Source organism: Ranitomeya variabilis, chromosome 3 (genome assembly GCF_051348905.1).
Source record: "Ranitomeya variabilis isolate aRanVar5 chromosome 3, aRanVar5.hap1, whole genome shotgun sequence".
Lineage (NCBI taxonomy): Eukaryota > Metazoa > Chordata > Amphibia > Anura > Dendrobatidae > Ranitomeya > Ranitomeya variabilis.
The window spans coordinates 518,140,665-518,166,594 of NC_135234.1; the positions used below are offsets into that span (position 1 = coordinate 518,140,665).

General features: G+C 43.7%; 1 protein-coding gene across 15 annotated transcripts in view; it reads right to left on the minus strand.

Annotated features, from left to right (window-relative positions):
- Nucleotides 1-25,930, minus strand: part of MCF2L (MCF.2 cell line derived transforming sequence like) — a 376,751-nt gene that overhangs the window by 70,684 nt on the left and 280,137 nt on the right. For 14 of the 15 annotated variants that reach the window (XM_077296978.1, XM_077296986.1, XM_077296980.1 and 11 more), the window contains one exon: nucleotides 24,624-24,738. In XM_077296978.1, the coding sequence (XP_077153093.1) occupies nucleotides 24,624-24,738 (115 nt within the window). Of the gene's footprint in view, nucleotides 1-23,867; nucleotides 23,887-24,623; nucleotides 24,739-25,930 lie in introns of those variants that run through there. The other variant, XM_077296994.1, reaches the window with a different exon arrangement.

Sequence of the window (25,930 nt, forward strand, 5' to 3'; positions counted from 1 at the left end):
ACTATCGGTTCATAAAATTAATGTGTTAGAGTAGGGAAAATGGTGTCTGAGTGACTTTCACAAGGGTCAAACTGAGATAGCTAAAAAACTGGGTCTTATAAATAAGACATGTAGCCGTCATACTTACCAAAAGTGGTCCATGGAAGGACAACTGGTGACAGTGCATTGGACATCCAAGTCTCGCTGATGCATATGGGGAGGCAAGGCTAGCCCATCTACTAAGATTCACAGAAGACCTAATGTACCGTAAATTGCTGAAAAAGTTAAAGGGGTTGCCCCACACCAACATAAATTACCAATAAAAAGAAGATAGGTAATAAATGTATGATTGTCATGTTATGCTAAAGTCCTCTTTTGATGGAGCAAAGCGAGGGTGAACACGAGAAACAATTGGTTCATTCACTCTCTATAGGAATATTGTTCCCACTCACTAGGTGTTCCATTCTCAGACGGTCCTCTGTTCTAGGGACCCAGACCAAAAATAATCATTCATATACAGTATGCAGGTTATAAATGTGGTTGGTGGGATGACTCCTTTAATGCTTGCTAAGATGAAATAGTGCCTTCACATTCAGTATATTACAGCTTGCTGCTCATGGGGCTGTATGACCCCAAGCCATTCACAAACCCTGTCCGCCACCAAAAAACCTACAGTGGGCAGACGATCATTAGATTTGAAAGATGGAGCAATAAAATAATTTAAGTGGCCGGTTGATCACATTTAAGTTTTTTCATGGTGCATTTGCACTGCGTACCTCGGGAAGAGAAAGAAGCAGATTCTTCTGTTCTACGGGACTGAGCTGAATATGAGGAGGATAGGTTGTTCTGGCAGTGTGATTATTTTGCTGGGGCACTGCTAGGGAATATTGTTCCCATGAAGGTAGGTACCTAATAGCAGTACCTTTTTCATCAACATACTGCTGCCTGCCACACTGCAAAAATAAATCAGGAACAGTGTGAGGTTGTTGACTAGACCTCCAAATTGCTTAAGATCTCACTCTGGTCCAATATCCGATGAATGCGCTAGGAAAAGAAGTCCGATCCAAGAAGGTTATGTCTTAGTAGAGAACACTTCTGAGGTTTTGTGCAGTCCAAGCCTTGGTAGGTCAGAGCTACTTTGGTGGCACGAAGTGGGCTTTAACAATATGAGGCAATATAAGTAGAACATTTAACAAAAACCGACATCTTGGAAAAACTTATACACTGCTCAAAAAATAAAGGGAACACTTGAACAACAGAATATAACTCCAAGTAAATCAAACTTCTGTGAAATCAAACTGTCCACTTAGGAAGCAACACTGTTTGACAATCAATTTCCCATGCTGTTGTGCAAGTGGAACAGACAACAGATGGAAATTATTGGCAATTGTCAAGACACACTCAATAAAGGAGTGGTTCTGCGGGTGGGGACCACAGACCACATCTCAGTACCAATGCTTTCTGGCTGATGTTTTGGTCACTTTTGAATGTTGGTTGTGCTTTCATGCTCGGGGTAGCATGAGACGGACTCTACAACCCACACAAGTGGCTAAGGTTGTGCAGCTCATCCAGGATGGCACATCAATGTGAGCTGTGGCAAGAAGGTTTGCTCTGTCTGTCAGCGTAGTGTCCAGACGCTGGATGCGCTACCAGGAGACAGGTCAGTACACCAGTAGACGTGGAGGGGGCCGTAGGAGGGCAACATCCCAGCAGCAGGACCACTACCTCAGCCTTTGTACAAGGAGGAACAGGAGAACTGCCAGAGCCCTGCAAAATGCCCTCCAGCAGGCCACAAATGTGCATGTGTCTGCACAAACGGTTAGAAACCGACTCCATGAGGATGGTCTGAGTGCCCAACGTCCACAGATGGGGGTTGTGCTCACAGCCCAACACCATGCAGGACGCTTGGCATTTGCCATAGAACACCAGGATTGGCAAATTCGCCACTGGTGCCCTGTGCTCTTCACAGATGAAAGCAGGTTCACACTGAGCACATGTGACAGAATCTGGAGACGCCGTGGAGAGCAATCTGCTGCCTGCAACATCCTTCAGCATGACCGATTTGGCAGTGGGTCAGTAATGGTGTGGGATGGCATTTCTTTGGAGGGCCGCACAGCCCTCCATGTGCTCGCCAGAGGTAGCCTGACTGCCATTAGGTACCGAGATGAGATCCTCAGACCCCTTGTAAGACCATATGCTGGTGCGGTTGGCCCTGGGTTCCTCCTAATGCAGGACAATGCCAGACCTCATGTGGCTGGAGTGTGTCAGCAGTTCCTGCAAGATGAAGGCATTGAAGCTATGGATGGCCCGCCTGTTCCCCAGACCTGAATCCAATTGAACACATCTGGGACATCATGTCTCGCACCATCCACCACAGTCACATTGCACCACAGACTGTCCAGGAGTTGGCGGATACTTTAGTCCAGGTCTGGGAGGAGATCCCTCAGGAGACCATCCGCCGCCTCATCAGGAGCATGCCCAGGCATTGTAGGGAGGTCATACAGGCACGTGGAGGCCACACACACTACTGAGCTTCATTTCCTTGTCTTGAGGTATTTCCACTGAAGTTGGATCAGCCTGTAACTTCATTTTCCACTTTGATTGTGAGCATCATTCCAACTCCAGACCTCTGTGGGATATTAGTTGTGATTTATATTGATAATTTTTAGGCTTTACTGTTCTCAACACACTCCACTATGTAATGAATAAAGATTTACAACTGTAATATTTCATTCAGTGATATCTTGGATGTGAGATTTTAGTGCTCCCTTTATTTTTTTGAGCAGTGTATATTAAATCCCTATATGGGAAAGGGAGTTACAATATAAGAATTGCCTGTGTATATCTAGTATTTTGGCTTACAACACACCCAACAGATCCAGGGTAAAGAGTATATTTAACTATTACTAGTTAATATTATTAAAGGGACCATGTCACTTGATTCATGGGGTAGCATGAATAAATCAGAGCTTGGCTGCTCGATTACAGACAGGTATTTTTAATCTGAAGCAAAGTTTGAAGAGCTGGCAGGGTACCATAGACAAAGACCCGACTAGTCTACTGTGCCCCCCACCTGGCTTCTCTTCTGCACAGCTCTAGTAGATTGAGAAGCCTCACCAATGTGTGTACATAAAGGAGAGAACTGTCAATCAACTACTGTAGAGCGGTGCCGGAACCTTTAAAGTATGTTTTCATTGAAACATCACAAGCATTTCAGCGAAACACATACAGTACCTGGCCTCAGCTAAGCTTTAAGTTTTGCTGTCCGTGGTTTGGGCAGCATGCATCTAGTGACAGCTCCTTTTAAAGCTTAATTATTAGAATTCTTAAATTGCTTTTTCAGGACATTACAGATGGATCAATTTGAGAATGGCAAAACACTGAGTTCTTTTCAACTTGTTAATGCCAATATAGCTCAACCCATTTTGATAAAAAAAAAGTAGTTTGAATTTATCAACATTTCCTGATAGTCATCATTTTTATACTTTTACACTATTCAGCAAACAGCTTGTGAGGGCTTGATTTTTGTGGGATTCTGGTGGAGATAGAGGCAAGCCCACAAATGCGGTAGAATATAACGAATAATTGTACATGAAAAATTCCATTTTCCCCCTCCATTTTTGTCACCGGTTGCATATACAGAGAGGGCTCAAGACCTGAGCCCGCTCTATACCAGTAAGATGCTCAGTGTGCTACAAAACCAGCATCTAACATTAATGACTAGCTAGCACTGATAGCTGATGTTTACCTTTTAAATGCGATTGTCAACCATTGACAGTGGCATGTAAATGGTGTGGTTGCTTGAGCACTTGTACACCAGCTTCCATCAACCTCATCGTGACCAAGTCTTAGGGAATCAATGAGATATCATGGCAGTTGGGGCCTGCTGAAGGCCCCATGGCTATCTTTGTAGTCCTCCTGAAAAAAAAATGGGCTCTATAGGAGAATAACATATCAATTGTACACAGCAATACTGTAGTACTGAAAAAGTTCATATTTCAAGTCCCTTAAGGCGGCTAAAAAAGAAAGTACAAATTAAAAATTTTTTTTTTAAAAAATGCAAAAAATAAAAAAATCACCTCCCTTTTCCCAGTTCAAAATTAGAACAAATAAAATTCAAAAAAATATATTTCGTGTTGTCCAAAAACAGCAATTTTGGCTTTTCAGTCTTTCTTTTTGAATGCCAAAAAGAAAACCTGAAAAGCCAACATTGCTGTTTTTAAACATGTAATGAGATCAAAATGTTATATATACCCAAAAATGGTGGAAATAAATAGTATAAATAGGATTGTGAGCTCGATATGCAAAAAAAAAAAAAAATGCCCTCATTCATTGACGGAAAAATAACTTTCACATCTAAGAAAATGATGACAATTTATTTTTATTACAAAATTCAGAATTATTTTTAGCAAGAGAAAAATCTAAGTTTTGTATCACTGTAATCATATTAACCTGGAGAATTATAATTTCTACAGCACAATGAACACCATAAAAAGGAAACCCAAAAAGCAACTATTGAATTAGATTTTTTTCACCATTCCACCCAACTTGGGAATTTGGTAAAACGGATGGGACCTTTAAAACTACAACTCGTCCAGCAAAAAAAAAAACAAGCTGTCTTATGGCTGTGCCGACGGAAGCATAAAAACATTATAGCTCTTCAAAGAACAGAGGGCAAAATGAAAAATAGCCAGGGTTTTAAAAAAATGTTAATGGGTTGGACGTTGACTTACTGTGTAGTTACCTTCAGGTTGGAGTAAAAATAATGTCGTTCCTTGAAAAGAGATCTTACTGCATACTTTCTCCCAAAAATCATTGCCCGTAAGCCTTTCTACAGCACCTAGACCAATGCAAGAAGAATAAGTACTTTCCAAGATGAACTAATCAGTCCGCTTCTTTATAATGAGGAAACCTGCAAATATGATGCCTAAACTTGAAAATATTCTTACTGTATGTACACAAGTGTTAGCAGATATCTGCATGACTTCTTCCCAAGGGTGATAAGACCACTTACAAACAACCGTACACAAACCCTCTCACACTCGCTAGGACCTATCCCTATTAGACAGCCATCAATACCATCAATGTCATTACAACCTTTATAACCTTTATATTGTTCTGTGTGTACCTTTATTATTATAATATTGTATAAGACTAACGGGGCCAACTGGCCCACAGGAGAACAGGAGAATCCCCCGATGGGCCCCTGTGCAGGAGTGAGCCACTTACACCAAATACAGTGGGGCAAAAAAGTATTTAGTCATTCAGCAATAGTGCAAGTTCCACCACTTAAAAAGATGAGAGGCGTCTGTAATTTACATCATAGGTAGACCTCAACTATGGGAGACAAACTGAGAAAAAAAAATCCAGAAAATCACATTGTCTGTTTTTTTATCATTTTATTTGCATATTATGGTGGAAAATAAGTATTTGGTCAGAAACAAAATTTCATCTCAATACTTTGTAATATATCCTTTGTTGGCAATGACAGAGGTCAAACGTTTTCTGTAAGTCTTCACAAGGTTGCCACACACTGTTGTTGGTATGTTGGCCCATTCCTCCATGCAGATCTCCTCTAGAGCAGTGATGTTTTTGGCTTTTCGCTTGGCAACACGGACTTTCAACTCCCTCCAAAGGTTTTCTATAGGGTTGAGATCTGGAGACTGGCTAGGCCACTCCAGGACCTTGAAATGCTTCTTACGAAGCCACTCCTTCGTTGCCCTGGCGGTGTGCTTTGGATCATTGTCATGTTGAAAGACCCAGCCACGTTTCATCTTCAATGCCCTTGCTGATGGAAGGAGGTTTGCACTCAAAATCTCACGATACATGGCCCCATTCATTCTTTCATGTACCCGGATCAGTCGTCCTGGCCCCTTTGCAGAGAAACAGCCCCAAAGCATGATGTTTCCACCACCATGCTTTACAGTAGGTATGGTGTTTGATGGATGCAACTCAGTATTCTTTTTCCTCCTAACACGACAAGTTGTGTTTCTACCAAACAGTTCCAGTTTGGTTTCATCAGACCATAGGACATTCTCCCAAAACTCCTCTGGATCATCCAAATGCTCTCTAGCAAACTTCAGACGGGCCCGGACATGTACTGGCTTAAGCAGTGGGACACGTCTGGCACTGCAGGATCTGAGTCCATGGTGGCGTAGTGTGTTACTTATGGTAGGCCTTGTTACATTGGTCCCAGCTCTCTGCAGTTCATTCACTAGGTCCCCCCGTGTGGTTCTGGGATTTTTGCTCACCGTTCTTGTGATCATTCTGACCCCACGGGGTGGGATTTTGCGTGGAGCCCCAGATAGAGGGAGATTATCAGTGGTCTTGAATGTCTTCCATTTTCTAATTATTGCTCCCACTGTTGATTTCTTCACTCCAAGCTGGTTGGCTATTGCAGATTCAGTCTTCCCAGTCTGGTGCAGGGCTACAATTTTGTTTCTGGTGTCCTTTGACAGCTCTTTGGTCTTCACCATAGTGGAGTTTGGAGTCAGACTGTTTGAGGGTGTGCACAGGTGTCTTTTTATACTGATAACAAGTTTAAACAGGTGCCATTACTACAGGTAATGAGTGGAGGAAAGAGGAGACTCTTAAAGAAGAAGTTACAGGTCTGTGAGAGCCAGAAATCTTGATTGTTTGTTTCTGACCAAATACTTATTTTCCACCATAATATGCAAATAAAATGATAAAAAAACAGACAATGTGATTTTCTGGATTTTTTTCTCAGTTTGTCTCCCATAGTTGAGGTCTACCTATGATGTAAATTACAGACGCCTCATCTTTTTAAGTGGTGGAACTTGCACTATTGCTGAATGACTAAATACTTTTTTGCCCCACTGTATGAGCATTAGTTGGCCTAATACATCTACCCACCATTCATTCAATAAGCTACCTAGTCTATTATTTTATAGAAGCAGAAGTCAATTTGTGAATGAGGGTAATGTAATATATGCATGTAGCTGAACAGTGCGCTCCCAGAGTAAATGTTACTGGTGGACCCTTGCTACCCCAGTCCGACACTGAAGACTACTATTCTAAAAACTGTACCTTTATCATATTTCTACACAACCCTACCATCCACAACATCCAAAGCTGGAGCTGCCATTATATAGATTTCTGGAGTTCAGGTCTACGGAGCGTTGAGCTCATCTTTGTACAGACACAAAGGGATGAATAAACTAGTCTTATTGTTCAATGACTACCGTAAAGAAAAAGATTCTGGGACTGAATTCTAGTTGTCTGGTCCCCGCAGGGTAATGTTTCTATAAAAGTCTTCCCTTCAAGAATTGTGGGGGATATTCTCTCTGCATCAAGAGCTGTCACATGTGATCTCAAGAAGTGGAAAACTAGAACGCCTGCAGAGAGAACTCACAGTGACACTGTGTTATACATCATGACACACTGCTGCAGCCTAAGCCGGACTCCCCTTATAATGCCGCTCCTTCAGAATGGAGAGTGGACTTTTTAATATATGTGCATATTTTCATCACCCTTAATATTACATACATATTACTGACATATTACTACACACCTGAAAGGTTGACAGAGCTGAGGCAGGAACAGACATAATAGACAATATTCTTGGGTGAGGCAATATACTTTTTGTGGGTAGGTTAAATGAAAGTAAGAACTTGTTCCCAGAAAATTTACGAACCACAAACTGTGGGGAAAATACATATTTAATAAGCTGCAGATTTTGCAAGTTGGGAAAACTTGCAAAATCAGCAGTGTATCAAATACTTATTTTCCCCACTGTACCTGCCAGAAATGAAAAAACAACCATTCAAAAAGATACAAATAGCAACAATGAAAACCCGTACAAATTAAGTCATAGATCATGCCAAAATTAATTAAATAAAAAACCTTTATTGAATATATAGTTGGCTGGCATAATGGTGGCTCTGCAGAGACAGGTGCACACACATCACACTGGAAAGTACACATATTAAAAGTGTCACGATAATGCAAAAATGCCAAATTGTGAGTATAGTTCTAGAAGGTTCCATGGCAGACACACTCTGTGGGCCATTCCGCCCCCCCCCCCCCTTCTCACTCTGCCTGCTGCCTGTGTGTGTAATTCAAAACCCCTGTTTCCCTCCTCCCACAAGAATTTACGAGGGGCGATCCAAAAGTAATGATAATCGGTTATTTCTATTGCACACAGAAATTAAAATAAAATGTTTTCTTCTCTCTTAGGTACCCACTAGTCCAGGAAAAAAAAATCACTTAAATAGACCACGATTCCCGGGAGCTACATTCATTTGAATATGAACTGCCGAGGAGTGAACATCAAAATGGAAAAAAACGAGCTCAGAGCTGTCATCAAATACCTCTGCTTGAAAAAAATTACTACCAAAGACATACACAGCGACTTGGTGGAAACATTGGGGGACTCTTCTCCTCCATATTCCACAGTTGCACGCTGGGTCAAGGAATTTAAGCTGGGAAGAACATCGACGGAAGATGAACATCGTGAAGGACGCCCATCCACGTCCCTCAATGAAGAAAACGTGAAACAAGTTGAAGAAGTTGTATTGGCAGATCGAAGAGTGACTATCAGGCATGTGGCTGTGGTCACAGGGATCTCATATGGCAGTATTCAAAGAATCCTTGCAAAAGAATTGCATATGAGAAAGGTCTCCGCGCGTTGGGTGTCAAAAATGTTAACTGACGAGCAAAAGTAGAAACGAGTTGACATTTCAATAGCAAAGCTCGAAAAGTTCCAAGCAGACAAGGAAAATTTTTTGTCACGTTTTTTGACCATGGACGAGACCTGGATCCACCACTTTGATCCCGAAACTAAACAACAATCGATGACATGGAAATGAGCCAACAAACCGACGCCGAAGAAATGCAAAGTGTCAAGCTCAGCAGGGAAGGTTATGGTGTCGTTTTTTGGGACGCTGAAGGAATTATTATGGTGGACTATTTGGAGAAGGGAGCCACTATTACGGGCTCCTACTACGCAGAACAAATAAGAAGATTGCGGGAGGCTATCAAGGAGAAAAGGCGCGGCAAACTGCGGGCTGGAGTGCTGTTTCACCAAGATAACGCGCCGGCTCACAAAGCTGCAGTTGCCATGGCTACCATTCAAGAAGCGGGCTTTGAACTGGTGGAACACCCCCCCTATTCGCCAGATCTAGCCCCCAGTGACTTCTTTCTCTTTCCTCGGCTCAAGGAACATCTCCGGGGCAAGAAATTTGAAGACAATAGCGACGTGATAACTACTGTTGGGGATTTTTTTGAGGGTCAAGATCAAGAATTTTTTTGGAAGGGAATTCTAAGTTTAGAAAAGAGATGGACTAAATGTATAGACTTGTTAGGAGACTATGTAGAAAAATAAAAATAAAAATTGACTATATTCATTGTGTTTAGTATTGATTATCATTACTTTTGGATCGCCCCTCGTATATAGCTCTATGCTGCAAATACCAGACTCTGCTAACACTATTCATCCCCCCCTCCCACCTGGTACTGGTTTAAACTGGTGTAGAAACCATGAACATCTATTAACCTATTAAAGTGATAAATAAGGCATCGTTCCGGGCTAGAGATATAAGAATTATATAGTCTGGATGTCCATCAATAGATCTATAACTCAATGAAACCGCTAGCAGCTAAACGCAATGAGTGCAAAGAGTGGATTTCTCCGTAAGCGGGTCATGTAATTACTCCGTGTTTACACTTAAAAGAATCCCCATGATGTGGCGCAGATCCTGATCATTGTATTTAGCATACGAGATTCATACAGTGAGCTAGGCATAAAAATAGATGCCATAGCTCCATGTAAAGGGGAGGTTTCCGCCTCTAAGTGAGGTCACCACAGTGCCTGGGTTTTGATAATGAGATAACTTAGTGAGACAGCAGTCTTGCAGGGTCTTTTGTCCAGGTTCTAGCTGCTATACAGTGGTGATGCATCTGGATATATGCTCCCCCTCCTCCTCAGCACACGGCCAGCCATGTGATAAGATGACCTAACAAAATGTAAGTGTTCTTCAACTGTAATCCCATGTAATCTTTTTATACTTTGTAAACACTGCCTACCTTTTTGGGAGTAAAATATAAAACTACTAGCTTGTCTCTCCCTGCTCTATAACGAACTGTCATGTCCTCTGAGGTGAATTGCGCTACTAATTTGGGTCGGCTCTGGACCCGTAATTAATTAGGAAATCGGAGCTGGTGCCAGCGGATTTGTACTGTGCGGTTGGGAGTCTTTGTTGCGACTGGCGGCATTGATAATTATTGTTCCCGCCTGAGTGGGAGTAGTTATATCACCCTTGCTGCAGCGTGCCCAATAGCCAGTACAAAGTAAGGCAGCCTTTCTGGAAACTAATTACCCTAGGTGCAGTACCCATTCTGACCTGAGGGTAAGGGGGCGCCAGAGAGCTGCAAGTTCCAATCCGGAACTGGAAAGTGGGATATAGATAAATCCCCTTCAGAATGGACCTGGGGGAACCAAACCACCCCGGTTCTTGACAAATTGGTGTGAGTGGTGGGGATGATAAGGGTATCCTCCCCGTGAACCGTGACATACGGTGGAATTAGTGACAAAAAGAACCTATGCAAGGTAATAATGGCTGAATATATAGACTAAATGTCTGCAAGGAGAAAGTGTGCTGTATAAAAACATATAAATATAAATAGGTACGGCACTATAGGCAGATTAGAAGCTGCAATAATGGTAGAAAAGGATCAGGGTCTGAATATACATAGCGACCTTATATATGTGACAATGCTAGAAAATCCCCAAGACGGAAATAGTTACAACCTATCAGTGCAAAGTACCGTATTTTTCTGACCATAAGACGCACTTTTTTTCTCCAAATTTGGGAGGAAAGTGTGGGTGCGTCTTATGGTAGGGATGTAGCATGTGGGGAGGGGGGCAGCAGCGAGTGGGATCTCACTGTTATCCCACTTCAGGAGGCAGAAAAATGTCCCCACTGCCGGGAATCAGCGCTGGGGAAACCAGGTGGTCCCGATGATTAAGTGCAGTGAATATTCATTAGCTACTCCCCGCCCACCTATCAGCTGAGCGGTGAGCCAGGAGCAGCAAATAAATACTGCACTTAAGCAGGGACACACATGGTTTCCTCAGCGCTGATTCCTGCAGCAGCAGGGGAGATCCGTGTGTCCGGGGGAGGAGGAGGCAGCAGCAGCAGGGTCCAGGGGAGAGGAGATCGCTGGTACCTTCCTGGGCTGGAGCTGAGTGCTGTGCAGTGTGCGCACAAGGAGGACCTGTGATGATGTCAGAAGTGGGCGGGCTGGAGCATCACATGGCAGCACAGAGCCCTCCCTCTTCTTGACATCATCACAGGTCCTTCATACTCCAACACTAGAATCTGCTGGCTTCCATTACCTGTGCTGTGGAAAGGCAACAAGAGGGAGGGCTCTGTTTGTGCAGTCATGGGATGCTTTTACCTCACTACAGGCTGGCTGCCACAATTAAGAGGTTAAGGTACCGTCACATTAAGCGACGCTGCAGCGATAGCGACAACGATGCCGATCGCTGCAGCGTCGCTGTTTGATCGCTGGGGAGCTGTCACACAGACCGCTCTCCAGCGACCAACGATGCCGAGGTCCCCGGGTAACCAGGGTAAACATCGGGTTGCTAAGCGCAGGGCCGCGCTTAGTAACCCGATGTTTACCCTGGTTACCAGCGTAAAAGTAAAAAAAACAAACAGTACATACTCACCTGCGCGTCCCCCCAGCGTCTGCTTCCTGACACTGACTGAGCTCCGGCCCTAACAGCACAGCGGTGACGTCACCGCTGTGCTTTCACTTTCACTTTAGGGCTGGATCTCAGAGCAGGAAGCAGACGCTGGGGGGACGCGCAGGTGAGCATGTACTGTTTGTTTTTTTTACTTTTACGCTGGTAACCAGGGTAAACATCGGGTTACTAAGCGCGGCCCTGCGCTAAGTAACCCGATGTTTACCCTGGTTACCAGAGTAAAACATCGCTGGTATCGTTGCTTTTGGTGTCAAACACAACGATACACGGCGATCGGACGACCAAATAAAGTTCTGGACTTTATTCAGCGACCAGCGACATCACAGCAGGATCCTGATCGCTGCTGCGTGTCAAACTAAACGATATCGCTAGCGAGGACGCTGCAACGTCACGGATCGCTAGCGATATCGTTTAGTGTGACGGTACCTTTAGTCTTTCCAAAACACAATAAAGCACTCTGCCACTCCTTTAGTGAACTATAACTCCCAGCATGTCATAGGATCTGCAGGACATGCTGGGAGTTATAGTTCTCCCATGGGATTTTAAAGCAGCACTCCAGTGTTATTTTGCAGTGCTGGAGTGGTGCTTTCAATATAAGCCCTGTGCCCCCATTCTTATACTCACCCTCCAGCATCTTCATATAGTACTTCACAGACACCACACTGGTCCCGCAGCTTCCAACATAATAACATACTATTATATATAATAACACCACATAAAATAGTATGTTATTAAATATTTTACAATTTTTTTGCTTCAAATATTTTTTTCCCTATTTTCCACCTCTAAAACCTGGGTGCGCCTTATAGTCTGGTGCGTCTTATAGTCCGAAAAATACGGTATATACTGTAATAATCCTATAGGTAAAGGTTGTATGTGTAAAGGGCTACATGAATATGGAAAGCACTTATATTAATGCATCAAAATCTGCAGATAGAAAAACACAGCATGTAAAAAGCTGAAGTCACAGTACCTGTGTGGTCTGGTTAGCATGTGTGACACCTACCCTGAGGCACATTTCGGTGTAAACCTGCGTCAGCCACACCATGATAAAGGTTTACACCTTCTGGGGTTTAGTGTCAGCCAGAGGTGTTTTGTTTCCACAAAAATGTACACGCTCTTACTATTAGTTCACTGCCTAAGGCACCAGGGCAAATGGGAAGGGGTTGGTTATCCCCAGAAACAGGCCATCCAATACGATAGTTGTGCCTGGGGCCAGGGCTTGGCCAAAGTATTTTGGTGCCCTAGGTAGATGAAGCCAATGGCGCCTCCCTCCACCCCAAAGCAAAGGTATGGTTCACAGACTAAAGTAACAGAACCCCTAATGCACCTTCCTCATTCCCCTCCGATGGGTTAGGTAGCAAACTCTAATGACCACTTCCACTAGAATTGTTACCTTTTTCACAAAAAAATGCCATCAAAAGTAAAAAAAAAAAAAAAAAAAAGCTGTACTTTAGGGATGTGACTGAATAGGGAGTGCAATTTCAAAGTTAGATACAGAATCAATCATTTTTTGCAGACCATTTACACAAGACAGGAGAAAAAATAGCTATATTCATCTCTTATGTCCTATATTTTAAATGTAGAACCTGTTATGACCCCAATGGCGAGGGTCTCAGAGGAACGTGGAAGTCTGCAGAATACAAAAATCCAGCTCATAGGGCAGTGGTAACTGGGTTGACCATATATCTACTCCTAACGCCAACACTAGAAGTAGCCGGGGATCATTCCTACGTTGATTCTAGATGACACGCGCCAGCCGGAGAATCTAGCTACCCCTAGTAGAGGAAAACAAAGACCTTTCTTGCCTCCAGAGAAGGGGACCCCAAAGCTGGATAGAAGCCCCCCACAAATAATGACGGTGAGGTAAGAGGAAATGACAAACACAGAAATGAACCAGGTTTAGCACAGAGAGGCCCGCTTACTAATAGCAGAATAAAGAAAGGTAACTTATATGGTCAACAAAAACCCTATCAAAATCCACACTGGAAATTCAAGAACCCCCGAACCGTCTAACGGTCCGGGGGGAGAACACCAGCCCCCCTAGAGCTTCCAGCAAAGGTCAGGATATAGATTTGGAACAAGCTGGACAAAAATACAAAACCAAAACAAATAGCAAAAAGCAAAAGGCAGACTTAGCTGATATAACTGGAACCAGGATCAGTAGACAAGAGCACAGCAGACTAGCTCTGATAACTACGTTGCCAGGCATAGAACTGAAGGTCCAGGGAGCTTATATAGCAACACCCCTAACTAACGACCCAGGTGCGGATAAAAGGAATGACAGAAAAACCAGAGTCAAAAAACTAGTAACCACTAGAGGGAGCAAAAAGCAAATTCACAACAGTACCCCCCCCTTAGTGAGGGGTCACCGAACCCTCACCACGACCACCAGGGCGATCAGGATGAGCGGCATGAAAGGCACGAACTAAATCGGCCGCATGAACATCAGAGGCGACCACCCAGGAATTATCCTCCTGACCATAGCCCTTCCACTTGACCAGGTACTGAAGCCTCCGCCTGGAGAGGCGAGAATCCAAGATCTTCTCCACCACGTACTCCAACTCGCCCTCAACCAACACCGGAGCAGGAGGCTCAGCAGAAGGAACTACAGGCACAATGTACCGCCGCAACAAGGACCTATGAAATACATTGTGAATAGCAAACGACACAGGAAGATCCAGACGAAAAGATACAGGATTAAGGATTTCCAATATCTTGTAAGGCCCAATAAAACGAGGTTTAAATTTGGGAGAGGAGACCTTCATAGGAACAAAGCGGGAAGAAAGCCATACCAAATCCCCAACGCGTAGTCGGGGACCCACACCGCGGCGGCGGTTGGCAAAGCGCTGAGCCTTCTCCTGTGACAACTTCAAGTTGTCCACCACATGATTCCAGATCTGCTGCAACCTATCCACCACAGAATCCACCCCAGGACAGTCAGAAGGCTCCACATGACCCGAAGAAAAACGAGGATGGAAACCAGAGTTGCAGAAAAAAGGCGAAACCAAGGTGGCGGAACTAGCCCGATTATTAAGGGCAAACTCAGCCAACGGCAAGAATGTCACCCAATCGTCCTGATCAGCAGAGACAAAACACCTCAAATAAGCCTCCAAAGTCTGATTAGTTCGCTCCGTCTGTCCATTAGTCTGAGGATGGAAAGCAGACGAAAACGACAAATCAATGCCCATCCTACTACAAAAGGATCGCCAGAACCTGGAAACGAACTGGGATCCTCTGTCTGACACAATATTCTCAGGGATGCCGTGCAAATGAACCACGTTCTGAAAAAACACAGGAACCAGATCGGAAGAGGAAGGCAGCTTAGGCAAAGGAACCAAATGGACCATCTTGGAAAAGCGATCACATATCACCCAGATAACGGACATGCCCTGAGATAGCGGAAGATCAGAAATGAAATCCATGGAGATATGTGTCCAAGGTCTCTTCGGGACAGGCAAGGGCAAGAGCAAACCGCTGGCACGAGAACAGCAAGGCTTAGCTCGAGCACAAGTCCCACAGGACTGCACAAATGACCGCACATCCCTTGACAAGGAAGGCCACCAAAAGGACCTGGCCACCAGATCTCTGGTGCCAAAAATTCCCGGGTGACCTGCCAACACCGAGGAATGAACCTCGGAAATGACTCTGCTGGTCCACTTATCCGGGACAAACAGTCTGTCAGGTGGACAAGACTCAGGCCTATCAGCCTGAAATCTCTGCAACACACGTCGCAGATCCGGAGAAATAGCTGACAAGATAACTCCATCTTTAAGAATACCAACAGGATCAGCGACTCCAGGAGCATCAGGCACAAAGCTCCTAGAAAGAGCATCGGCCTTCACATTCTTTGAACCTGGTAAATACGAGACAACAAAATCAAAGCGGGAGAAAAACAATGACCAGCGGGCCTGTCTCGGATTAAGGCGTTTAGCAGACTCGAGATACATCAGATTTTTGTGATCAGTCAAGACCACCACACGATGCTTAGCACCCTCGAGCCAATGACGCCACTCCTCAAATGCCCATTTCATGGCCAACAACTCCCGATTGCCCACATCATAATTTCGCTCGGCAGGCGAAAACTTCCTAGAGAAAAAGGCACAAGGTTTCATAACAGAGCAACCAGGGCCTCTCTGCGACAAAACGGCCCCTGCCCCAATCTCCGAAGCATCCACCTCAACCTGAAAGGGAAGTGAGACGTCAGGCTGGCACAAAACAGGCGCCGAAGTAAACCGGCGTTTCAACTCCTGGAAAGCCTCCACGGCAGCAGGAGCCCAGTTAGCTACATCGGAGCCCTTCTTGGTCATATCCGTCAAAGGTTTCACAATGCTAGAAAAATTAGCGATAAAACGACGGTAGAAGTTAGCGAAGCCCAAGAACTTCTGAAGACTCTTAACTGACGAGGGCTGAGTCCAATCAAGAATAGCTCGGACCTTGACTGGGTCCATCTCCACAGCAGAAGGGGAAAAAATGAACCCCAAAAAGGGAACCTTCTGTACACCAAAGAGACACTTTGAGCCCTTGACAAACAAAGAATTTTCACGCAAAATTTTAAAGACCAACCTGACCTGCTCCACATGCGAATCCCAATTATCAGAAAAAACCAAAATATCATCCAGATAAACAATCAAAAATTTATCCAGATACTTCCGGAAAATGTCATGCATAAAGGACTGAAAAACTGAAGGCGCATTGGAGAGCCCAAAAGGCATCACCAAGTACTCAAAATGACCTTCGGGCGTATTGAATGCGGTTTTCCATTCATCACCTTGCTTAATGCGCACAAGGTTGTACGCACCACGAAGGTCTATCTTGGTGAACCACTTGGCACCCTTAATCCGGGCAAACAAGTCAGACAACAGCGGTAAAGGATACTGAAACTTGACAGTGATCTTATTTAAAAGCCGATAATCAATACAAGGTCTCAAAGATCCGTCCTTTTTTGCCACAAAAAAGAATCCCGCACCAAGAGGGGAAGAAGACGGACGAATATGTCCTTTCTCCAGAGACTCCTTGATATATGAACGCATAGCGGTATGTTCAGGTACCGACAGATTAAACAGTCTTCCCTTAGGAAATTTACTGCCTGGGATCAAATCTATAGCACAGTCACAGTCCCTATGAGGAGGCAGTGCACTGGACTCAGACTCACTGAAGACATCCTGATAATCAGACAAATACTCCGGAACTTCCGAAGGCGTAGAGGAAGCAATAGACACAGGCAGGGAATCCCCATGAATACCACGACAGCCCCAACTTGAGACTGACATAGCCTTCCAGTCCAGGACTGGATTATGGGTCTGTAACCATGGCAGCCCTAAAACAACCAAATCATGCATTTTATGTAAAACCAGGAAACGTATCACCTCGCGGTGTTCAGGAGTCATGCACATGGTAACCTGTGTCCAATACTGCGGTTTATTTGCTGCCAATGGTGTAGCATCAATACCCCTAAGAGGAATAGGATTTTCTAATGGTTCAAGAGTAAAACCACAGCGCTTAGCAAATGAGAGATCCATGAGACTCAGGGCAGCACCTGAATCTACAAACGCCATGACAGGATAAGATGACAGTGAGCAAATCAAAGTTACAGACAGAATAAATTTAGGTTGCAAATTACCAACGGTGACAGGACTAACAACCTTAGCTATACGTTTAGAGCATGCTGAGATAACATGTGTAGAATCACCACAGTAGTAGCACAAGCCATTCCGGCGTCTATGAATTTTCCGCTCATTTCTAGTCAGGATTCTATCACATTGCATTAAATCAGGTGTCTGTTCAGACAACACCATGAGGGAATTTGCGGTTTTTCTATCACATTGCACCGAATTAGGTGTCTGTTCAGACAACACCATGAGGGAATTTGCGGTTTTGCGCTCCCGCAACCGCCGGTCAATTTGAATAGCCAGTGCCATAGTATCATTCAGACCTGTGGGAATGGGAAAACCCACCATAACATTCTTAATGGCTTCAGAAAGGCCATTTCTAAAATTAGCGGCCAGTGCACACTCGTTCCAATGTGTCAGCACGGACCATTTCCGAAATTTTTGGCAATACACTTCAGCCTCGTCCTGCCCCTGAGACATAGCCAGCAAGGCCTTTTCTGCCTGAATCTCAAGATTGGGTTCCTCATAAAGTAAACCGAGCGCCAGAAAAAACGCATCAAGATCAGCCAATGCCGGATCTCCTGGCGCCAGCGAAAAAGCCCAATCCTGAGGGTCGCCCCGTAAGAACGAAATAACAATTTTTACTTGCTGAGCAGAATCTCCAGATGAACAGGGTCTCAGGGACAAAAACAATTTACAATTATTCACGAAATTCCTAAACTTAAACCTGTCTCCGGAAAACAGTTCAGGAATCGGTATTTTAGGTTCTGACCTAGGATTTCTGATAACATAGTCTTGTATGCCCTGCACACGAGTAGCCAGCTGGTCCACACTTGTAATCAAGGTCTGGACATTCATGTCTGCAGCAAGCATAGCCACTCTGAGGTATAGGGGAAAAAGAAAAAAAAAAACTCAGAATCTTCTTTCTTATAATCCCTCTTCTGCAATGCATTAAACATTTAATACTGGCCTGGCAAACTGTTATGACCCCAATGGCGAGGGTCTCAGAGGAACGTGGAAGTCTGCAGAATACAAAAATCCAGCTCATAGGGCAGTGGTAACTGGGTTGACCATATATCTACTCCTAACGCCAACACTAGAAGTAGCCGGGGATCATTCCTACGTTGATTCTAGATGACACGCGCCAGCCGGAGAATCTAGCTACCCCTAGTAGAGGAAAACAAAGACCTTTCTTGCCTCCAGAGAAGGGGACCCCAAAGCTGGATAGAAGCCCCCCACAAATAATGACGGTGAGGTAAGAGGAAATGACAAACACAGAAATGAACCAGGTTTAGCACAGAGAGGCCCGCTTACTAATAGCAGAATAAAGAAAGGTAACTTATATGGTCAACAAAAACCCTATCAAAATCCACACTGGAAATTCAAGAACCCCCGAACCGTCTAACGGTCCGGGGGGAGAACACCAGCCCCCCTAGAGCTTCCAGCAAAGGTCAGGATATAGATTTGGAACAAGCTGGACAAAAATACAAAACCAAAACAAATAGCAAAAAGCAAAAGGCAGACTTAGCTGATATAACTGGAACCAGGATCAGTAGACAAGAGCACAGCAGACTAGCTCTGATAACTACGTTGCCAGGCATAGAACTGAAGGTCCAGGGAGCTTATATAGCAACACCCCTAACTAACGACCCAGGTGCGGATAAAAGGAATGACAGAAAAACCAGAGTCAAAAAACTAGTAACCACTAGAGGGAGCAAAAAGCAAATTCACAACAAGAACCCAAGGATAGATATGGAAGCTAATAACGCGTTACTATAATAAGGGCAGTATGGTTTCAATTAAGAGGTCCAGCTTTTGGCAAATACCTTAATGGAAAATAAACAGACCCCCATTTTAAATACAGGGATATGTGTGATGGTCTATGAGTCCGTGATACAACAAATACAGCTTGTACAAAACTGAGTGTGTAAAACTAGTGATGTACTCTGGTTCTGGTGAAATATTCATGTAATGATGGTTGTTCTAGTGCTATATTCATGTAGTGAGGATTCTGATGATATATTCATCACCAGAACCATCATCAGTACATGGATACGAAGCCAAAATCATCATTGGTACATAATTAGAGCACCAAAGCCATCATTTGTACATGAATATGGCACCAGAAACATTATTAATAAATAAATATGTTCCCAGAACCATTATCAATACCATCAGTACATGAATACATCACCAGAACCACCACCAGTACATGAATACGTCACCAGAACACCCATCAGTACATAAATACATCAACAGATCCACCATCAGTACTTGACTACGTCACCGGAACGACCATCATTAAATCCACCATCAGTACATGACTACGCAATCAGAATGGCCATCAGTAAATTAATACGTCACCTGAATCACCATAAGTACATGACCGGAACCAAGATTACTTGAATACAAGAACCAAGCTTAGTACAAAGATCAATTGTAATATTATGTATATTATAATGTCAGCCCAATAAACAATTGTATTGCTACTAGTATATTGCAATACTACAACTCCCAGTATGTCCCTAACAATAGAAGGGGAATACTGGGAGTTGTTATTAACAGCCATCATCAGACTGCAGACCATACAGGAACCACAGATCTGATGAGACAGTTCGTATCACAAACAAACATTTACATCCAGGTATCTTATAAACTACATCTTCTCTGGGGTCATCTTTCTTTTCATCTCCATCTTGTCTAATTGCCATAATGACTTTTCATATCCATAGCTGGTCTCTGCAGACCTCTATCTTTCTCCAGTATTTTGCAGTGCATCTCAACACAGTGCAATAGCAATGTTATTAAAATGCCCTTTGCATGAAAATATCAGTTAATATTATGACCTCAATAAGCCTCCTATGGTATATCACCTCCACAATGTCTACCATTATCAGCTATAACCGCCACACCATCCGCCCCTTATGAACCACAGCCTATACCATTACTGTCCCCTTTCTAATTTTCCATGACACTTTCTATATCTCCATACTGACCCCCCCGCCATGCTAACCCCTCTCCATATTATGTATTTATTTCATGCTTTCCCCTCTCAATATCCATTCTGTGCCCCTCTTGACATTATGCCCTCAAACTGCCCACCACGCTGCCGTCTTCAAATTGTAACCACTCCTCACACTGTGCCCCTACACGATATGATGGTCACCACAGCCGTCCATACTGTTGGATATCCAAAACAACCCTAAAAATATAAAGCACGGTCATCACCACAGCCCTCCATATAGAGTATGATGTCCACCACAGCCCCCCAAATATAGTATGATGTCCACCACAGTCCCCCATATATAGTATGATGTCCACCATATCCCTGCATATATAGTATGATGTTCAAAACAGCCCCCATCTTTACTATGATGGCCCCCACAGCACCCCATACAGTATGATATTCACCACTGCCCCATATACAGCAGGGTCACCACAGCTCCTCATATACTTGGCTGTCCCCCACACAGCCCCTCATTTCACGGCCCAAATGCACAGAAGTGCATTTCATGGCCCCTGCACAGACCCTCATTTCATGGAACCCCACACAGATCTTCATTTCATACCCCCTGCACGGTCCCTCATTTTATGCCCCCATCTGCACGGCCCCTCATTTTATTCCCCGCCATCAGCCCAGCCCCTCAGAAGATTCCCTCCCATCTGCATGGCCCCTCAGTTTATTCCCCTCTCATCTGCACAAACCCCTCTCATCTGCTCTGATAAATTTGCTTTAATATTCAGTGTAATAGGACCTTCGTTCTTCTTTATGGATACTAACGTCTTTATACCATGATTTTCCTGAACATAAAAGGCTTCAATGGCCTCAGTCCAAGACTGGATCTGGGAGTGTGATCACATTCTGCATCTTGCCATCTGTAAGGTCTTCACACAAGTATATAAAACACTGGGAGGTTTCACAACAGAATATATTTGCTGGCTCAACAACAAAAGCAATGGTGCCAGCAGATACATTCACATACAATGAAGCTTACTTTACGTCCAAGACATGGCTTGAGAATACACCAGCATTTCCTTCATCCCCAGTTCCTTCCACACAGTGCTACCTGACACTCCCCTTCCTGGAAGAAGTAGTCGTCAATTGCACTGTTCAAATTTTTACCTCTGACCGATACCATTCACTTCCTTATCAAAGAACTATAGGGAATCGTCATTTGCACCTTGACACCTGCAGCATTGGGGCAGCTTGAACACACTTTAATGCATGGCCGATATATATTTTTTATTAAATGGGTATTCTCAAATTGTGTCTTGAGCGGTACACAGCTCTTCAGTTTCTGGCTGCTTTGGGGGCGGTTGCTCCTACTTGAGTGATCTTTGTGGTTCAGTAGCTTAACCTGCTACAGTTACACATTAATGGTCTGTAATTTTCTGGTGTACAAGGTTTTCACTTCATTTACATATAAAGAGAACAGTGCATTTGAACAAACACACAACTCAGGAGAGTGAGAGCAATGATTAGGAGAGCTGCTCTGGAAACTGTCCATGCTGGGTGCTGAGTATTGTGATTATGCAAGATGGATAAAAGCAGCTCGGTCAGGAGCTGACAAAGAGGGGATGGGAGATGAGCAGCTAACTGGTGTATAGAAATCAATGGGCTGGAGAGAAACACTACCATATTAGGCCAGACTCTGGTGATTAATCTCTTTTACCAACAAGCTATGTAACATAAAATCTCTTGCAGCAGGAGAACCACAGCAGATGGAAAAAGCAAGACAATTGCAAACTTGCTTATATTCATTATATCTATCAAACTAAAGCAATTTAATAACATGAGAAGTTCCCTAGTAATGGAAACCATAGGATGTTCCACCTAACTCTGATCCCAGACTTGTCATAAAGAAAAATCCCATAAAAATACTATAGGTGGTGCTTCTTCAACACCATAAAATGCAATGAAAATTTGGCATATAGTAATTAAAGGGGTTTTCCACTTTCAAAACATTCGTTTTCTTAAGCACAATTAATTTAAAAAAATAATAATGAAGAAATAATAATGAGCTTTACTCACCCTGCCCAGGTTGCCACCACGCTCCTGGTGTATGTTATTATTTGCAGCCCATCAGTGAGCTTGACGCTGGTCTTAATATGGTTGTGGAACTGAAACGCTGAGCTCATTGATTGTCTGCAGTTCTGCCCATTTTACATCAGCGCTGCAGACAATAACAGAAACTGGAAGCAGTGGCAGAGACTCAATGCTGGACCAGGAGAGGGTTTCTAAAACCGGAAAACTCCTTTAATGCTGGTGATATATCAGTAGATTTGACTGAAGCACCACTGAACAAGTCCCTTGAGGGATGTGTAGGTTATTGGGTGCTAGTGAGTTCCTATATTCTATCCTATAATGCATTAATGACAACAATCTTAAAGTGGTGTGGTCTCCTATGTCCTCTATAAGAGAGCGGCCACCAGACACCTAACGGCAGCTTATCTTTAGGGAAAACAAAAGGCCCAGCTGCTACAAACTCCAATGGCCAGATTACTCGCTTCCTGAACATCATCTTTTGGGGAGAGTCGGAAGACCACCATACACATTAGATTTTTGGCTGATCCCGTACGTAGTCAGGTTCAACAGAATTTAGTCTCATGTGTATGGGGGCCTTCACCCTTATATCTGGCTCCAGCCACTCTAGCGTCTCTCTGCTTAGTGTGAAGTGGTGGTCTTTTAGTGCTGCCCTTGTCACCACTAAACTACATTTCCCACAAACCCCTGCTTCTTCTCCAGGCTCCCAGCCCTTCCCAGCGCACAGATGACATTATATATTCCTCCACTCGGCACTGTGATCAGCTAGTGGGAAAGGTGGCAAAGCCCGAAAGGAAGAGACCTGGAACTAGTCAATATGATCAATAAATGTACTGGTCTGTCCCATCCCTTACACAGGGAGAAAACATATGTGCTTTTCTTGGGTAGGAAAGATAAATGAGGTAAACTGCTTTTATGGGAAGGAGGTTTCCATTATAACACATGCACATAGTCATGCTTTTAGTGAGAAAACCGACTGGTGGCTTTGTGGCTGGTACTTCTGTATCACGTGGCCAAGTAGAGCAGTCGGAGAGGAGGGCAGCTGCTCACCATTCGATAGGAGTGGGCCTCTCACATGACGATTCTCACGGGTTGTGTGTTAAGATTTTAAGCCACTGATCTAGAATTGTTATTGTGGAAATAACCCTTTAAAAGCTGGGATACATCGCAATATTTCCCAACAATAGGGAGGGGTGCACTGTTACACGACTGTGGTGACAGTACGGCTGCTGAACTGTATTTGTTCTGGTTTGGCTCATTATCAAATGTCCATAATTAATTTGTATTCATAAGTTCAGCGTCCCGCACCCAGCCATATCACCTGCACCAAGAATAACCCAATAGTGACTTGATTAGAGAAATGAGAAGGCAATTCATTCATGTGCAAAACTGTGTGAGACCTCATCTAAATGTATATCCATGAGTCTTAATGAAGTACTCCTAACAAAGTTTATATCATCTTAATATATTGCACTCATCATATTATATAGCTCTATGTACTTACAATTGCTCATTTTGAGCTCCTAACCAGTCACGCCTTCTCTTTTCTCTGCTCTATGTAGAAACTAGTACCGTAGTCTCTTTTCCCGTCACTAACAATTCACCTCTTGAACTCCTGACCCAGCTGCTCCGCTCCTCCCCTGTCAGAGACTCCGCAGTAATGTAGAATTGTAGTTCTAATGATGACTCTTGCAGGGACAATAGACTGTTTTCACAAGGAGCTTAGAAGAATTCAGCTAGTCACAAAATGTCATAGATTCAATGTACAACTGAAGAATTAACTGGGTAGAAAGGCAAAATGAGCAACTGTAAGTACACAGTGCCAAATAATACAGTTGCAATATATTAAGAGGATAAAAACATTAATGGGAGGAGTGCTTTTTTAAAGACCCAGTACACATTAGACTAAATGCATCCAAACTGGCCAATATCGGCAAGCTCGGACGACAGTCTAATGTATATGGTGGCTTTTCAACTCTTTCCCGTTAGGTTTCGAGGGGAGAGAAGGATGCAGCAAGTTGGATTTCCAATGGCCAATTAATGTACCCTCTGGGCGGTGTCGGGCAGAGACTCTCTCCTAGAGAACACAGGAGCACTCAAACTGAGCCATACGTGGACAAGTTGGGGGAGATAGCTGCCGGGTAAACGATCATTTGGCCGACAGCTATCTGATGTATACGGGGAGAATGGTGGTGGTGGGGGGGGGCATTGGTTTTATCACAATATCCCAGTAAATATCTAAGGTGCACATTCGTTATACCTGGGAACGCTGGTTAAATACGTCAGGACATTCTGGAACTCCGTCTCTGGGATCTCACTGAAGGCTGGGTATTCAGGAAACGTGATGACAGGACAGCCATTTTCACCTCTTCCACCTACAAAGATGATGTGTTTTGTGATTAATACAAGATACAATGTAATATATTTGCATCTGTGCAGACATTGTGCCATCAATATCTCTTATTTCTGTCATTTCAATTACATAGCAACATCACAACTATTTTAATAATTACCAGAAGGTTTTTGGACACTATAAGAATGAGACTAGTGAGAGAAATGACTTGCTAATCGACAGAGAGAGTAAAGCACCTATGTCCTCCCTGGTAGCGCTGCTTTTTGTCTTACTTCGATGTTGATGGATAAATATTACCATCATTGGATTGTCAAAACAGGAAAGTGTTAACTATAAAATCGTCATGCTAATGTTACTAGCGGCCACTAGAGGGCAGTTTAGGACTGAGAGCTGTGTAGTGGCTATTGTTACACCATTGATCCATGGGCATCAGCCATCAGCATATCGCGACCGATAATTTGCCTATAATGGCAATGTGCACCGAACATTAAAATTCTGCTTTTACTAATTTACATCTTGCAAGTGTCTAATAATAATTATATTAACAACAACTCCTCGATGATAAGCTTACTGATGCGCTGCCACATAGAAATATGGCTTTAAAAGACCTTATTATTAGTGTTAAGCAAAAAGATTGGCAGGACCCTGGCAGAGCGGTCATGTTGATAGTCTATGACTGCTGAACCAGATCCTTGTCTGCCAGCATTCCCAACACCCTAGTGCGATGGATGCAACAATTATTTCGAGCCAGGCCTATTAATCAGAAGGGGATGCCAGCATAAAGCAGGATCTTTACACGGATTGGGTTCGAACTACCAACGTGGCCACTGGACCAGTGTCTTGCAGATCTTTCTGCTCAACTCTACATATTACACATCCATTACATAATTTTAGCATACTGAGATTTCCTCATGATGCAGTCACACTAACAGGAGCATATGCCCTAGGACACTTTTCCAGCAATGTGTGCAGAAATCACCATTTCAATTATAGTGACAAATAGCCTCCACAAAAGGAACAGGACTTGATCTCTGGCACCACCTACTGGGTGTAGAAATCCTAAAAGTAAATATTGATTATTTACCAAACCTTGCCACATGACTTAGGCCGGCATCACACTTAGCGTAGGGATATACGGTCCGTTTTTTACAGGCGTAATACGCTGAAAAGTTCCTGAACAGTGATCCGTATTCAACGCGAGGATGCGATTTTTT